This window comes from Egretta garzetta, unplaced genomic scaffold, assembly GCF_000687185.1.
Source record: "Egretta garzetta isolate BGI_Z169 unplaced genomic scaffold, ASM68718v1 scaffold44, whole genome shotgun sequence".
NCBI lineage: Eukaryota > Metazoa > Chordata > Aves > Pelecaniformes > Ardeidae > Egretta > Egretta garzetta.
In genome coordinates this window covers 1,700,573-1,716,868 of record NW_009259490.1, presented here as the reverse complement: position 1 = coordinate 1,716,868, position 16,296 = coordinate 1,700,573, and the positions used below count along the sequence as shown (strand labels likewise).

At 37.3% G+C, this 16,296-nt stretch overlaps 1 protein-coding gene across 1 annotated transcript in view; it reads right to left on the bottom strand.

Moving 5' to 3' along the window:
- Positions 1 to 16,296, bottom strand: part of MUC6 (mucin 6, oligomeric mucus/gel-forming) — a gene marked incomplete at its 3' end in the record, with an annotated part of 39,106 nt that overhangs the window by 1,126 nt on the left and 21,684 nt on the right. The window contains exons 14-30 of the mRNA XM_035892864.1: positions 15,573 to 15,734; positions 14,948 to 15,042; positions 14,173 to 14,305; positions 13,022 to 13,271; positions 11,819 to 11,871; positions 11,601 to 11,710; positions 10,688 to 10,839; positions 9,842 to 9,983; positions 9,256 to 9,366; positions 7,751 to 7,936; positions 7,059 to 7,298; positions 5,945 to 6,101; positions 5,096 to 5,239; positions 4,516 to 4,578; positions 3,474 to 3,521; positions 2,468 to 2,650; positions 347 to 394 (exon numbers count right to left, since the gene is read on the bottom strand). Of these exons, the coding sequence (XP_035748757.1) occupies positions 347 to 394; positions 2,468 to 2,650; positions 3,474 to 3,521; positions 4,516 to 4,578; positions 5,096 to 5,239; positions 5,945 to 6,101; positions 7,059 to 7,298; positions 7,751 to 7,936; positions 9,256 to 9,366; positions 9,842 to 9,983; positions 10,688 to 10,839; positions 11,601 to 11,710; positions 11,819 to 11,871; positions 13,022 to 13,271; positions 14,173 to 14,305; positions 14,948 to 15,042; positions 15,573 to 15,734 (2,277 nt within the window). The remainder of the gene's footprint in view (positions 1 to 346; positions 395 to 2,467; positions 2,651 to 3,473; positions 3,522 to 4,515; positions 4,579 to 5,095; positions 5,240 to 5,944; positions 6,102 to 7,058; positions 7,299 to 7,750; positions 7,937 to 9,255; positions 9,367 to 9,841; positions 9,984 to 10,687; positions 10,840 to 11,600; positions 11,711 to 11,818; positions 11,872 to 13,021; positions 13,272 to 14,172; positions 14,306 to 14,947; positions 15,043 to 15,572; positions 15,735 to 16,296) is intronic.

Genomic DNA, 16,296 nt, shown 5'->3' with positions numbered 1-16,296 from the left:
GGAAGGAAACAGATGTGGGCAATTGCCAGGCAGAAGCCCCAGGATACGGGTGGAAGTAAGAAAAGCAGGACCGGACCCCACTGTGTCTTATTGGGCAAGAGGGAGAAATGGGCCAGTGGCTACCCCCCAAAAAAATAGGGAGCAAGAACTGGTTCTGAAGGGTCCCGTCTGACAGTTCAGCACCCTCTGCCTCTTCCTGGAGCTCCTGAGGGAAAATCCGCCTCTCTGGATGTGCATGTCTCCTCTCCAAGGTGTTCCAGGCTGGGCAAGAACATCCTCTGGAAAAGCTGGGGTAAGTGAAGCAGAGTCTTAGGCCAAGGGCATCTCTCAGCTCCCTCTTACTCACCTACTGGGACTTGGTGGTGCAGAGTTGTTGCTTGGGTTCCCTCACTCTCTGTAAAGTAAGGAATAATGGACATTAGTAATGGTTGGGAGCTGGTAAGGTTCCTAGTTGAACATCTGGGTTGTGATACTTCCTCAGAGGAAGCTGTAATTGCTGGCCCAAGAAGACCCAGATGTGTGTACCCCAACAGTACTTTGTGGGAGATGCATGGATTGGGAGAGAGTGTACACCTGCCCACCCACTACAGTAAACTTCTCTTTCACACTGTCCCAACCTCTGCTGTTGGTTGCTAACCTAGCAATTCATGTTGTCATACAGCCTCAGAGGAGACTGTCCTTGTTGGCATATGGAATAGATGATTCACAAAGTGTAATTTCCTTTTTCTAGTATTTATTTTTGCGAGAATTTGTTACAACAGCTAGGGGGAACACATATTCTCCCATCTGTGAGTTTTGAAGAACTCACTTTGAGGCATAGAGAGATTTTGCCTAAGTGTAGAGTATGGCCTCGAAGAGAAAGGTTAGGTTTAAGATGATATTTTGATGTCAGATGCTTGCTGCATTGGCAAGACACATAAATTTCCATTTTTATCACACTTCTTCAGTTATCCATGACCCTCCCTATCTATTTGCAACGTTAAGACAACTAGTAAGAATGTTTGGGGTTTTTTTAAGGAATACATTGACATGTGTCTTTTGAGTGATGGCTTTACCTGGCAGATATCAAAAAGTGATATTTACCTGCTGTTGTTGGTTTAGGCTTGCTGAAAGTTGTGATCTGAGACACGGTTTGAGTACGTATTGAAGTGGCTGTAGCTTCCTTTTTGATAGTGGTCTTGAAGGGTGGTGTGGTGAACCTTACTTTTTCTGTCTCTGTTGAAGCAGTGGTTGATGAGGCAACAGGTGTAGGTTTTGGTTTAGTGGTCATGGTTCTTTTTGTTGAGGTAGTTATGGAAGGGGTAGTGATGGTTGTAGTCATATTTGGTGTGGTAAAAATTGATGTTGTATGTTCTTTTGGAGTAAAGGTAAATAATATGAGTAATCAGTTCATTGGATAATTAAAAATAGGTAAATTTTGAAGAAGCTACCCATATTCCAGAGACCCAGTTTTCCCACTTGATCTTTTGAATATTTTCTGTATTATTGTATTCATGTTCTCATATGCTTGCCAAATTTTTTCCTACTTGCATTCGTTTTCTCATCTCTTTCTTTGTTCTCATTTTCTGCATTTTTCCTGTATTAAATTATTTTTTGTATAATTTTTCTAAGGATTTAACTTTGTTGTCACTTACTGGCTAATGTCTGTATGGACTTTGCCCAAATGACCGTTTCATTGGCTATTCTTATGTTCCAAATCAGCCCCAGTTTCAACTTTCTGTAATTTGTATCACAAAGCTAAATAACATAATACTATAGGACTTTCCTTGTCCCAGTGCATAAATCGTGTCACAATAGCAGCCTTTGAAGTGGTGTTTTGACTCCTGTGGGACTCCTTTTTAACTCTGCTTTCCCTGATAACCTGGGTCCAGGATGGCTTATTAATTGAAGTGCATGTTGGTAGGAAGTTACATGTTATTTATTATGAGTCTCCACAAGCCCTAGAATCAGAAAATAATTTATGTTGGAGGAGTCATCCTCCTGAGAGCAGGACTCCAGAATCCTAGACAAAGCTGCTGCATTTATACCTGCATGATTCTGCTCTGGAGCCTGCTTACATTATTCAGAGTTAATAGGTTAGATGCTATTTGAATAGGACTGTATTAACTGAACCAGTTGTGGAAAAGAGGCTGAAGCTGAGCTAGTAAATCCAACTGGAGCTGAGCTGGCTCACTGCTTATAGAACTTTTAATGTGCTTCTCAGATGAGTCACACAAGTGATTTTTCGTTGTATTTTTAACCTAGTGTCTATATACTTTCTCTTTTCACGCACTTTCGATCTACACTTCTGAACATTTCTGGTTTGCAAACACCTTTCAGGAAGCCTGATTTGCCTACTTCATGATTTGGAGTCTTATGCTTGCATGTTGAAATAGCTTGCGATGCTTTCCTAGTAGAATGGTATCTCAACTATGTATAGAGTGGGTTTACTATTAATTAATTTTAGACAGTAACACTAAAAACCTACCAGTTGTTGACTTTATTGTGACAAGAGGTGATGCTGGTGATGTTCTTGGAACTGTGATTTTTAAGGTTATTGTTGGATTTGTAGTCTCAGTTGATACAGTAACTGCGGAAGAAGAAATACTAGGTACGCTTGATAGGGTACTTGTGGTAGAGCTTCTCATTACTTTAGGCTGCACTGTTGTTACTAAGAGAAAAAAAAAACGAAGGATAAGAAATAGTTCTTGATAATCTATTTATAATATACCTATATAAATTGAAAATTATTTTTTGAAATAAAAACAGTCTTCATAACTGTTAGTAGTAACTAGTATTAAAAACATTACCTTTTACATGAAACAATAGATGGAAACATCCATCTAATACTTTGCTATTATGTGCATGAATTCTTGCAGAAGCTTTATACATTTTTATTCATCACTTTGAAGTGAATTTGGCATAAATACTTGTGCATAGCAGGAGAGATGGAATTGTATTTTATTATTCATACAGTCAACAATATAATGTTTTCCTAATACCATCTGTCTTCAGGGAATTTAACAGAATTTCTAACAAATTTAAGATCAGTATATAGAGATTCTTTTCCTGGATCAAGCTACAGGTGTTTGGTAGACTCACTCATACATTTCCATGAAGACCTTCTTAAATTGTCAAAGTGGCCATTCACCACTAAGAACTGTGATGAAATTTTTGTGGGATTTTGTACATCACAGAATCATAGAATCGTTTGGGTTGGAAGGGACCTTTAAAGGCCATGTAGTCCAATCCCCCCTGCAATGAGCAGGGACATCTTCTTTTTTTTTTTTTTTTTTTTTTTTAAAGTATTTCTAAAAAATATTTCTGGGAAAATTTTTGTGACAATTATGATACCAAGTTATTTTTCATCATTGCATCTTATGCATGTGAAACTGGAGACACCACTATAAAAAAAGATATTGCTTACCTTATAAACCCATAAAAGGACATATATCAGTTTGTAAGTACTAGTTTGCTCAACTATGTGAACTAACCTGTTGAAGGTGAAGGTGTTTCATGTGTGGTACTAGTGCTTTCATCTCCTGTTGTGTAAAGATAGAACAAATTAAGTTTGTGAATGAAAGCATATTAAAATATTCCAAATAAAGTAAATTTCAGATTGGGTTCAAAGGATTGTGTTAATTAGTGAGATATTCCCATAAATGCTTAATATTACATTTTTCAGTGGTAAACTTAACATCAAAGGACTTAAATAATGACAAAGAAATCAATACATCTCATAATAATAATGAACACAAGTAATTTTTTTTGCTGCCTCTCTTATGATTTTTATACTTAAGGGCACCTCACTTTTCAGGGATAAGGGAAACATGGTTCTGTATGTAAACGAGATCACTAGCTGAGATCCTGGTTACACAAGTTAGAATTCTGTAATATGAGAAAAATTGTCCTTGAGTTTTTTTACATCTGCATGAAAATCCAAACTGTACAACTAGAGTCCATCCAAAACATTATTTAAGAAGACAGGTTTTAATAGAAGTAACCATATGGTAATAAATCTTAAGTTAAAATAATTTTTAAAAAAAATCTCTAAAAAGAGATTTGCTAAGTAGAGTCTATTAGTGAGGTCTGATCCTATTCTATATGTTCCCTTTTTTTATGAACGGTGTTGAATATATCTGAGACCCATGGCTCTGCTGGGTCAGCCCCTCACACAGATCAGAACACCAATACATTTTCAGGAAGACCCACATTTTGCAAAGTACTCACATTTACAAAGAAAATAACTTTTCATGTTGCTAACTAAAATCAGTCAGGGCCATCCAGCTTCTGTATTATAGCATTCCCTACCCTAATCCTTCTTTTAATTAGTTCCTTTCATTCCGATATCTACCAGCTGAAGTTTTACATACTAGCGGTACAGTGATAGGGTTATTTTGAAGGAAAGTTATGTTTGGCTGAACATTCATTATTAATTGAAAGGTACTAGGAAAAATACCTTCTCTGAAAATATACAAATATTTTATTATTTTTTTCCAGTTACAGTAGAGAAAGAGTATATAGGTTGTTGCTTACCACATGGCATGCATCTTTCCTTTTCATGGTCAAAGTATTCATTATGAGAACAGTTGTAACAGCCTGAAGAAAGAAAAGTTTGTTTTACATTTCTCAGAGGACAGCACTTAATTTATACTATTTATAATCTAGTATCTTACATTTCTATTATTAAAAAATTATATAAATTGCAACTTCATCTATTCAGGTAAGCATTTCCAATGCCATCTTCAGAAGAAGGGTCTGCTTATGTAGTAGTTTTTTTGGTTTTTCCAACTATAGCTATTTCTCTAATAAAAATATTAACTGCTCTCTCCACATGTTTTCCTACCTAAGTACAGCATATTCTTTTGATTTGGTGCAAGTCAGAGAATTTCTCCTCAAGATAGGCTGAGCTCAATATAAAGCTAGATGTAGTACAGGTGCTGAACTGATTTTGTATTTAAAGCAGTAGTAGTAAGGTAAGGATCAGCAAAACTGCTTCAAAGATAGCATCAATTAGAATAACATTATTTAACTGTGATATAACTGATTTAAAAACCAGTATTGAAAATAATTACTATGTTACTGTTTCCTGCTTTACACTAGTATAGCTTATTACCTTCAATGTTGACATATTTGTAGCTTTGATTTGGACAATTACAAGGCCTGTAATGCCAGGTGCAGTTGTTATTGTTGTAGCCATAGGAATAAGCATCACCGCTTCCTGGGTTTTGATGAGAATTGTAATACTCACAATAGACAGCTAAGAAGGGTAAAAGCAAGAGAGAAATCAGAATTTTTCAAATTAATGGCATGTTGTTTTGAGAGGACTAAAGGGAGGACAAAAGTAATAAACAGTTTGAATAAAAAATTTTGTCACTGACGTTACTAGCTTCTGATGTAAATTGAAATTTATGCTCAGTGAAGTTGGTTTCTTATTTTGCAAATGTGCTATGTAGGCATTTCCACAATTTTTAACACATAATATAGTGAAATTGAAAAGAAACCATCAGAGATGACAACCTCTTTTTTCCTCTGGAACACCTTGATGTCTTTTTCCTGTTTTACAGTGTTCCAGCCAACACAGCTGTCTCTGTTTCCTTGACATCCACACAGGTAGTGATTTCATCACAGCTAAAATGAAACATGTCTTTTTCACAATTTCATGCTCCCTCTGCTGACAAACTGACAGTTCACAGTGGCAGAAGAAAGAGTCTGCCTTCTGTGACCACATCATTTTCTCTCTCATTACTCCATGGTAAAAAGAGATCTATTATTTTGGTTAATTTAGCACAAATGAAAACTACGGATTTCAATACCCAGGTGACTGAAGTCAACTATTTGCCCATACAGAAAATGAAACTTAGGAGGTGCTTGTTAAGCAATTACCTATGTTGCCATGTTAATATACTCACAGTAACAATAATAATCTCTTAAACCTGTTTAAAGAAAGCTTAAAGAAACTTACGACAGAACTCAGGGGTCCTCCAGTCAATGCAGATACCTTTATCTAGGCATGCCATGGCATATACCGCAATGGCATCGCACATGCATTCACAGTCCCCTCCAATGTCACAACCACAAGAGTCTCGAACACAGGCGTCATAATAGGGCATACGATTCACCTGCATTGGAAAATGAAGTAATGAATTTTCTAGGATTCTTTTGTGCCTATTTGCTAAGAAGGTTTTTTTCCATGGGCTAAACAATATGTGTTCCATTAAGTGAGAGTAACTAGTATTTCCTCTGAACACTTGTGAAAGCGATTATAATCCCACTTCATACAAATCCTTTTAACAAGAATGTAGGTGTTTCCACCTCAACAATAGAAACTCATGATGTTTTGCGAGATACGTATTTCTAAATTCATACTAGTCCTGAATATACTATGCATAGTCAGCTTAAAAAAAACCCTGAAACCCCGACATCCATTCAGATGCAAAGGTCTACATTTGTCAGCTGTACACTCTCCACGGATATGCATGAGGACTGCAGCATCCACATTTCTCACTTGTTTTCACCTCCTGAAAACAGACATTTGCCTTCAGAGGGCCTGGTTCTGATGAACCTTGTAATATTTTCATTTCCACAAAGTGGGCAACTTAAAACAAATAGAAGGGCTGATATCTTGCTCTTGGGTTGAACTGCATCTTCTAAGTAACGCTGTTGATTTACTGTTTTCAGGCTTTTCTTAGGTTTGTTTTCTAAAAAAGACTAAATGGTTTCAACAGAGTAACAGTGCATCGATCAGTATCAGGTGTCATCAACAGACTGACTGATTTTGATACTTAAGTCTTCATTCTTTTTTCACTCTGATATTTTTAACTGATCAGTTAATGCCATATTTAGCTTTTGGGCTTACAGAAGGGCTGGTGAGGTGCAAATAAGAAAGGATGAAGGTTAACATAAATGAGAGCCATAAAACATATTATAGATATTTTATTAAAACATAGCCAGAAAACATTCTATATGTATTTTAATAAAATATTTTGGGGAAGAGAAAGTCAAGTGTTGGGGTGTGAGCATTTTGAAAGAATACAGATTATGCCTATAAATAAAAAGAAGGCCAAATCAATTCTTACCTTATTGTGACAAGCAGAAAAGACTTGGCTATTGATGATGGAACATGTCTTTTCTGCCCATGCTTTACGGTAAGGGTTCTTGCTACAGGGGTCCACTACAAAGTATACATCCCCACAAAGGGGATTCTCTTTCCAAGAATTGACGAATTCCAATTCATTTGATGCCACATACTTGCTTCGAGTTTCAAAATCATCTTTCATATTGCCATTATAGTTCCCACACAAACCACATATAGTTTCCTAGATTAAATGAAAGCAACAATGTCAGAGCAGCAAGTTACAATTACTCTTCCCTTTCAATTACTGACAGTCTCCTGTGCTTTAGTAGTGAATGTGATCTACAAATACTCTCTCATACATTCTTAGCATCTTGTGCATGAGGTTCTGCTCATCAGTGGATTAATTTGTTTCTCTTCTAAACTGTAAACTGTCGTTGTTTAGAGATCGAATTCAACCATGCAGTTGTCTAAATACAAGCGTTTATCTCAAAAAATTCCTGAATGCAGTAGGATAATCACTTAAAAATCAGCCTCTAGTGAAAACCTCTGCTGTTTTGGAGATAATGATGAACATGCATTGCTAGTAGCATCTCTGAAAAACCTTTGCCGTCATAGAGTCAAAGCAACCATCATCAAATGTGCAGTTCAATCTGAATTGAAGGACAATTTACTGAGGAAGTTATTCTGCAATACCTGTGTTTCTCTGGAGATCTTGATGAAGAAGTTCATGTGCTTATTCCAGATAAGGGTCATGTTGTATTTTCCTGGGATCATGATATCAAACATCAGGTGAAGGGCATTCTTTTTCACCTTATATCGTACTCCAGGATTTTCCCCAGAAACAGTGAAGGTTTCATCTCGCAGTATGAATGTCAAATTCTGGAAGGAAATTTATCTGGATGTTATAACTTATCGGCTTTCAGTATTTTCCTTACTCTGTGTCACATTGCTGAAGATCAGATGCTGTGCTACTACAGACTGTCTTGGCATTCCCACTTACTTTTTAAAAGGCACGGCAGTCAGGTGAAGTTTCTGGAGACTGGAAAAAGGAAAACATTACACCCATTTTTAAAAGGGTAGAAAGGAGGACCCTGGGATCTAACAACTTGTCAGCCTCAACTCTGTGCATGGGAAGATCATGGAACAGATCCTCCTAGAAGATATGTTAAGGTACATGGAGGATGAAGAAGTGATTCAAGACAGCCAGCATGGCTTCACCAAGGGCAAGAGCTGTGGATATCATCTATCTGGATTTTGACATGGTCCCCCATGAGGGATCCTTCTATCTAAATTGGAGAGATACGGATTTAATGGATGGACTGTTTGGTGGATAAGGAATTGGCTGGATGGTCGCTTCCAGAGGGTAGTGGTCAGTGGCTAAATATCTGGATGAAGATCAGTGACGAGTGGTGTCTGTCCCTCAGGGGTCTGTACTGGGACCAGTACTGTTTCATATCTTCATCAATGACATAGTGGGATTGAGTGCACCCTCAGCAAGTTTGCAGATGACACCAAGCTGAATGGTGTGTTTGACATGCCTGAGGGATGAGAGGCCATTTGGATGTCCTGGACAAGCTCAAGAAGTGAGCCCATGTGAACCTTATGAGGTTGAACTACATGGCCTTTAAAGGTCCCTTCCAACCCAAACCATTCTATGATTCTATGATGCACAAAATCCCACAAAACTCCAGGATGATCTGATACTACTGGGCTTTACTGTCCCATAGAACTGAGAACAGTAAAACTTAGCCAGTTCTGGAAGCTGTCACACAGAACTGGAAATGAGGATAACTACTCATTGCTGTAGTTTCACCTAGATATCTCAGGTAGGATCTGGATATATTTTGAATTGCAGTTATTACATGGACTTAGAGAAATTTGGAGAGATTGTCCGTGATGAGAATTCCTCAATTTTACCCTGTTGTTTTCCTGAGTTTGGCAGGGGGTGAAATTGGTATTTCAGCAATTCACTGCTGAGTCAGTACTAAGTTGTATGTAGGTAAGAAGTTTGGTCACTGAAGCATTGACATGAGAATTGAAAAAAAATCAATGGTAATTCCTACTAAAACTGAAGCTCTAGGTTTAGCATGTAATTCCACTTACAAGACACCACTTCAAAGACACAGCTATAGATTCCAAAAGGGAAGCAAATAGACTTAAAATATCTATTCGGCTGGATAACAGCAGAATGATCTTACCCCAAGGTAAATGCTGATGGATCTGGAGCATGTAACCCCTGATTTCCCACAGATGACATTCTCAGTAACAATTTTGAAAGAGGAAACAGGTCTATTAACACTGCAGCCATCCTAAAAAACCAAAACAAACCACAAAAAGCACAAAACCCCAATAGACTCTGTGTCTGGAGTCTTCCAACTTAAAACATAAAAGCATAAAAAAGTAAAGAAAGCTTATACATGTCATGACTCTTACTCTGCCTATTTTGGGAGGTGATGACCTCTGATTTGATAGTCCAACTGATATCATTTCCCTAAAAGATATAGTTGGCTGGTACAGAATACATACATATCGATGGCTATTTAAACATGTTATTAAATTTAAAATTGGTTGTAATTGCATGAAAAAAATGTGTTTTGAGAAGTAAAGTCTTTTCATCTAAGTATTGAAATCAACAGAAAATATAAAAACACATTCAGTGTTTATAAAGATTCAAAGTGTTCTGTTGGTTACAGATGCATCCTAGAATATTTTCATTAGCTATTTAAATCAAGCTATTTCTTGATGCTAAGATACTGCTAAAATAAGCAGTAAGAGGCAGATTACCATAGCTAATATGTATTCACAGCTGCCATCAAACACAAAACGCTGTCCATCAAAAGTGGTGATGTGGCCTTCTCCATACAGATTGCACGTTGAGGAACACTTTGATTTCTGAACACATTTCCATTTGCCTTTTGTGCAGGTGCTGGGAGTAAGAGAAACCATACTCAGATTTCAAAGAAATGCCACCTTAGCCTGCTTGTTTGTGTATACATGCACTTTTATAGATAAGATGTTAATTTAACTGACTTATGATTAATATAAGAACCAAAACTAAAAGTTATGGACTGCCTAGAAAATCAATTCATTATAAAGAAGAAATCTTAAGTAATTTTTGCTTTCTTTTTTCATGAAAGAGAATATAAAACTCATTTACTTTTGGCCTTAATGAGAACAGATGTCACTGTTCTGTGTAGTTTGGGGGGTGGTGGTGGTTTTTTAACACTAGATTAGTAACTGGAAAGGGAATAGAGTACTTTGAGAATGCTGTAAAGAGATGTAAACAATCTTTTGGGGTGGTTGCTTTTATCTACAGAAAAGAAGGAAGATAGTGCCCTCATCTTTAGGTGGAGCTGTTAATCCTTGACCTTATGTAGTTTACAGTTACGGGCCCTACTGGATGCCCTTATTCCTGGATATGCATATGGCAGAAATCCCTCAAGCAAGTACCATGACTCTTATCTATACATATATATTGTCAAATGTTAAGCTTCTCTTCATTACCTCTGTGCTTTGTCACTGTATTCCTTCCATTCAGCTGTTGCAGTTTCCTACTCTCCTGCCAACTAAACACTTTTGTATAGTTTAGTGAAACAGAGGTTCCGCAATGGAAAACTCTGTGATTCTTACCATATCTCACATTCAGTTTGGATGTGTTCACCTTTTCCATAAGCAAGACCACCATATTCACAGGGACACTCCTCAGCTGGAACACACGCGCCATCAAGATTTTCATATAGCCCATCAGCACAGACACAGCCTGACTCACATTTAGTGGGTATCTGGTAAAGACCAACAGATTGTAAAATGAAACAAAATGTGAGATGCATTTTATCTCGTATGTGAATGGTGTCGAGAGTGAACCTGTGCTAAATTCTAGTTTTGACTTGATTTCAGTTTTGTGATTTTCCTCATACTGATACACTAGTCAATTGAACTAGTTTCACTGAAGTTGTCAGATATACCTGTTGTGTGAGATATTAAACATACTTGAAGACTCTGAAAACAAATTTTTTCAGAGTACAACAGAAGTTTCTTTGTATCAGGAAAGCTTATTAAAATTCTTCCAATTAGTCTGTTTCCTTAATATGAAGGCATAAGAAAACCCTGTCAGAGCAGACCAGAAGTCCAGCTAGCCTAGGTCTCCTGTGTCCTGTGACTATTGGCAGCAGATAGTTGGGAAATAATAGAACAGGAAGCACAAACCACATTTCTATCAGTTTCCAGTGATGTGCAGATTATGGAGTACCTGAGCCAGAGGTGACAGCCATGTAGTTAGGAATCCTTAACGGATTTTTATTTTATTAATTCAATAGAATTAAATTAATTAATTCATACAATTTAATTCCTTTAATCACTTCTTAACTATATGTAAATTTTTAGTGTCCACAGTCTGTGGAAGGAAGACTGATGCTTAAATGTATCACATTAGAAGAAATATCTCCTTTCATTTCACCAGAAGGAACGTAGTCAAGTTCTAAGTAACCACTAGAACATTCTTCCTCTCTCAAGAGGATCGATATCCCAGAGCTGTGAAACTCACACATTCAATTCCAGCAGCCAGCATCTGACAGGTAGGGGCACATGCAGCTCCATACTTGTTTTCTAAACTGTCAGAACATGATATATATTTTTTAGGAGCTTTGCAGCTTTCTAGGAAAAAGGAAAAAAAAAAACAAATATTGGAGAGATTGTGAAGTAGCAATTTTACAACATAGGGGGAAAGAATATGTTTCAAAGTAAATCATATCAGACCCATACCTGCAGGATTTTGAGGTTTGCCTGTGCAACTTAGCTTCCCATTAACACAGTAGCTGGGGGGGGAAAAAAAAGGAATTTCGATGTGATTCTCTCCTAAGAAAGAATTTTTTATTTTTTGCAAAATGGCTTCATGTTTCTCACCATTGGAAATGCTTCCTTTATGTTACTAGCTCCTCCCCATCCTTCAAAATGGAATGTGAGTCAGCTTGCCTCTCTTTACTTTTTGTAGTATACAGTAACATCAGTTTTGAAAGTGAGTAATAGGCTATTTACTATTATGATGGTTGTTCATCTTGACTATCAAGTTATTCTTGAGGTTTGTATATAGCTGTCCAGATGCTGTTGAGAAAATTTCCTACTAGGAATAATCAGATCTTACCTATTATTTTTAAATTTTTTTCCTTAACATTTGCAAGCTTAATGTATGTCAAATGCTTTTTGTTTGTTTAAGAACCTGTTCCTAAAGGAAAGGGCAAAAAAGATGTCTTAAAAAATAAACCTTTGCTATTAAAAGTAAAGGAGACTGTACTGGTTTGGGCTAGAACGGGGTTAATTTTCTTTGTAGCAGCTCAGTGGTGCTGTTTTGAATTTGTGACCAAAACAGTGTGGATAACACAACGTTGTTTTAGCTATTGCTGAACACTGTCAAGGCTGTCTCTGCTTCTCACACTGCCCCACTAGCGAGTAAACTGGGAGTGCACGAGGAGGTGGGAGGGGACGCAGCCAGGAGAGCTGATCAGAACTGACCAAAGAGACATTCCATACTATACAACATCATGCTCAGCAGTAAAAGCTCAGGTAAAGAAGAAGGAAGGAGGGATGTTTGGAGTTACAGTGCTTGTCTTCCCAAGTAACCAAGTTATGCATGACAAAGTCATGCTTTCCTGGAAATGTCTAAACATCTGCCTGCTGATGGGAAGTAGTGAATTAATTCCTTACTTAGCTTGGATTGCCCATGCTGTTTTGCTTATTAAATAAGCTTTTTCTTGCTTATTAATAATAAAGAAAGTTATTAAACTGTTTTTATCTCAGCCCACAAATTTTCTTGCTTTCACCCTTCTGATTCACTTCTGCATCCGGCTGGAGTGAGCAAGCGGCTGTGTGGTGCTTAGCTGCTTAACTGCTGTTAACTCTCAGCAGAGACACATAGAGACCCCTTGTCTCCATTTTCAGTTTGTTAATCTTTAAACTTGAGACACTTACCAGGTAATCCCACTAGTTATTGTTGACTGGTCAGGCAAAATGTACTTTCTATCTTCTAGATAGCAGGGACAATGAGATTTACGAACACACTCATTCTTGTGGTTCAAGTACATTCCTTTGGGACAGTGACAGCCTTCCACAGGGATGTCTGTTGGATGACATTCCAGGGCTCGGTTGGAGAGTGACAAGCATGTCCTGTCACATGCCTGAGTGTTATAGCTGAATGTTTGATTGCCAGTACAAGTAATGGCTGTAAAACAAGACAACAGTGTATGTTAAACTTAATTTACTTGTCCTCTTCCTTGTGAAAGATAACTATGCTCATAATGCGCTGCATATGTTGTGTCAAAAGGCTTCAATGCTTAATGCTTCCTATTACTTCCCTTCCTGTGGATGTGGAGCTCTAGCAAAAAAATATTGCCGACCAGGGCTTAACACCAAGCATGTAGCTGTTTGGAAGTTTTATGAAGGTTAAATATCTTATTGATTCTTTGTGTATCTTGGAATAAAATAATGCAAAGAGAAGCTTTGCAGAAATACCAGTGTATTTTTGAGTAACAGTGAAACCTGTGTCTATCTCTAAGTTGCATAACAGGAAAATCACATCTGAAACTAGGGATTTTCCTAGTTCTTTCTCATCTTACAGTACAGTATAGCTTTATTTATCTGTCTATTCCATCACTTAATTATCAAGTCCTGGAAGCATCCACATGCTTACCTTAAAGCACATGAGTAATCTTTTTCATGTTGTCTTAAAATAACAATCTTTTTCTGAAATAGACTAGAAGGGTATTCAAAAGTTGGATATCTTTTATCCCATTTCTGCTTTCCTCCTTCTGTTCACGACTTTCCTCATTACTCTTAAGACGATTTGGACACTGTTTAGAAAACTGCTTTGCCATTTTTGTTTTTTGTTGTGTTATGACACATCTGGTCCTGGGAATATGGCTTTTATACCTGCTGCTTGGCCTACTTGAGCAATAAGTAGCTATTTTCTAATGACTGACAAGTAGTTTTAAAATATGTTCCTGCTCTTATTCAATTTTGTCATTGGTGAATCAAACATGGGAATATTCTAAATGGAAACAGATAGACCTGTATGCATGCATTCATCTGATGGCAGACTATCAAGAGTTGGTTCAGTTACTTACTACAATTGTCCATACTGTTTCTCCAGTTCTCAAGGATTAAACCCATTGAACTGCATGTTCGTGCATACGATCCCAGAGCAGAACAAATATAAGGAAAGGTCTCTTCGTAATTACAGGCTTGGTAGACACATCTCTGAAACCCAATACATGGAGAGAACTCTGTTACTGGGGCGCAGACCTTTGGAAGTGCTAAACCCTGAAGGTATTTAAAAGACATGTAGGTGTGGTGCTTAGGGACATGGTTTAGTGGTGGACTTGGGTTTATGGTTGGATTCAACCTTAAAGGTCTTTTCCAACCTAAACGATTCTACAATTCTATGATTCTATGCTGACTTGAAGAGGTAAGTCATGCAAAGTATATATTATTGCATAACTAAAACTGATGAAGATCAGATTAATTGCCTGGTTGACATGCATAAAATACACTTAATACTTAAAAAATGCCTTTGTTTATTCACTGCTTTTCATTTTTAATTTTCAAAATGTTTTGTGGAGATTGGCTCAATTATGCACGTGGGAAAATCAATACTTTGCAGAGTTAAAGTTGTTGACATGGAGAACTGCAGCATGAGTAACACCACCTTCTGATTCATAGGGATGGAACTGGTGCCTACGAACAAAGAGACTTTTACTGTTGTGGAGACATAATTTTCAAAAACACTTTTATTCCTTAGCTTCTATGCACTGCTGATCCAAATGAATGGGGTACTGTATATGAGTACATTCTGGTCTATATTTGGACTCCTTCTGTACACCATCTATCACAATTTCCTACCTTGTAGAAAGGAATAGGGTTCACCACAGCATGGCATTTCTCAAACACTGTACCCTTCTTGGTAAGAATGGAGCAATGAGTCTCAGCAGATATTTCTAATGAAAGTAAACCAAGGACATTAAACAGAGAAAGTTATGGAAAAGAAATGAAAAAGAATTTACAAACTGGACACACTACTTAAGCTGAGCTTTTGGTAATGACAGATTAAACAAAAGGACAACTTCTTAGCTTGTTAGCTTGCAGACTATACTTTTATTCAAACAGCTCAGTAGGGCTTTTTTTTTTTAATACAGCAATAGAGACTTGAGAAGACAAAGCCTGGATTTCAGTCACAGCAATGCTGAGCAAGTCTAAGACATCTAGGGACATTGCAATTTCCCTGGAAATATCACTCCAAATGTCTCACTGATCATTTCAACCCCAGATCTCTAGAATGAGATTTGATAAGCTTTCACTAGATATGTATTCTAGAAATCAGAAGTGTCTTATTGGTGACAGAATTTGTGACCTTCAGTTGTCTCAGTCTCTGCTTCTCTCAAACTCTCTCAGTCCCCTTGTATAGGCTTATGGAAATGTCAGACAAAGCCAGCTGGAGAGATCAGTTACAACAGGATCATCTACTTACTGTTCAGTTGACTCAAAGCGCAGGGGTCAGTATCTCTCTCTAAAGCAGGGTGGCAATTTCCTGCCCTCCACGAATCTACAAATAGGGAGGCTGTGCCTTCAGTGATATCCATGCTAGTCATGAAGTCATCTGTAGTGTCTCCATTGTAATTGCCACACAGACCTAATAACATCAGAAATGCAAGGGATGGCTGAAAATTAAAGAAAGTGTACGCAACCATCTATGTTTCATTCTATGATAGTTACAAAATTGATTCAAAAGTTCTACATGGAGTGTCAATGAATACTATATGTCAGGTAGACAGAGGATCTTGATTATCTACATATTCAGTCACTGAGCCTCTACCTTCTCAAGTTAAGGTTGTCCACTTCTATTCAATTACAAATTCATACAGAAGTTTCTGTATTGTTTTTAGAAAAAGGGCTTTTTCAGTGGTTTTAAATCATGTAAAAAGAAAGGCTGCGACATACTTTTGCGGTTACATGTTTTCTTATGTATATAAAATCTGTAATGGAACAGAATATACATTTAGATTTTTTAAAAAGCTAAAGCCTCTCTGTAATTCCCCATAGACAATTAGAATGCAGGATATGCCTTTGTGGCTGATGTTGCTGTGCAATAAACATCAACATCTCCATCTGGTGCTTGTCTGCTGAGAAGCTTTTAGATTCTTAGGCTCATTGTGTTTACAGTGATCATGCACTGCATTCAAAGAACCATGTAC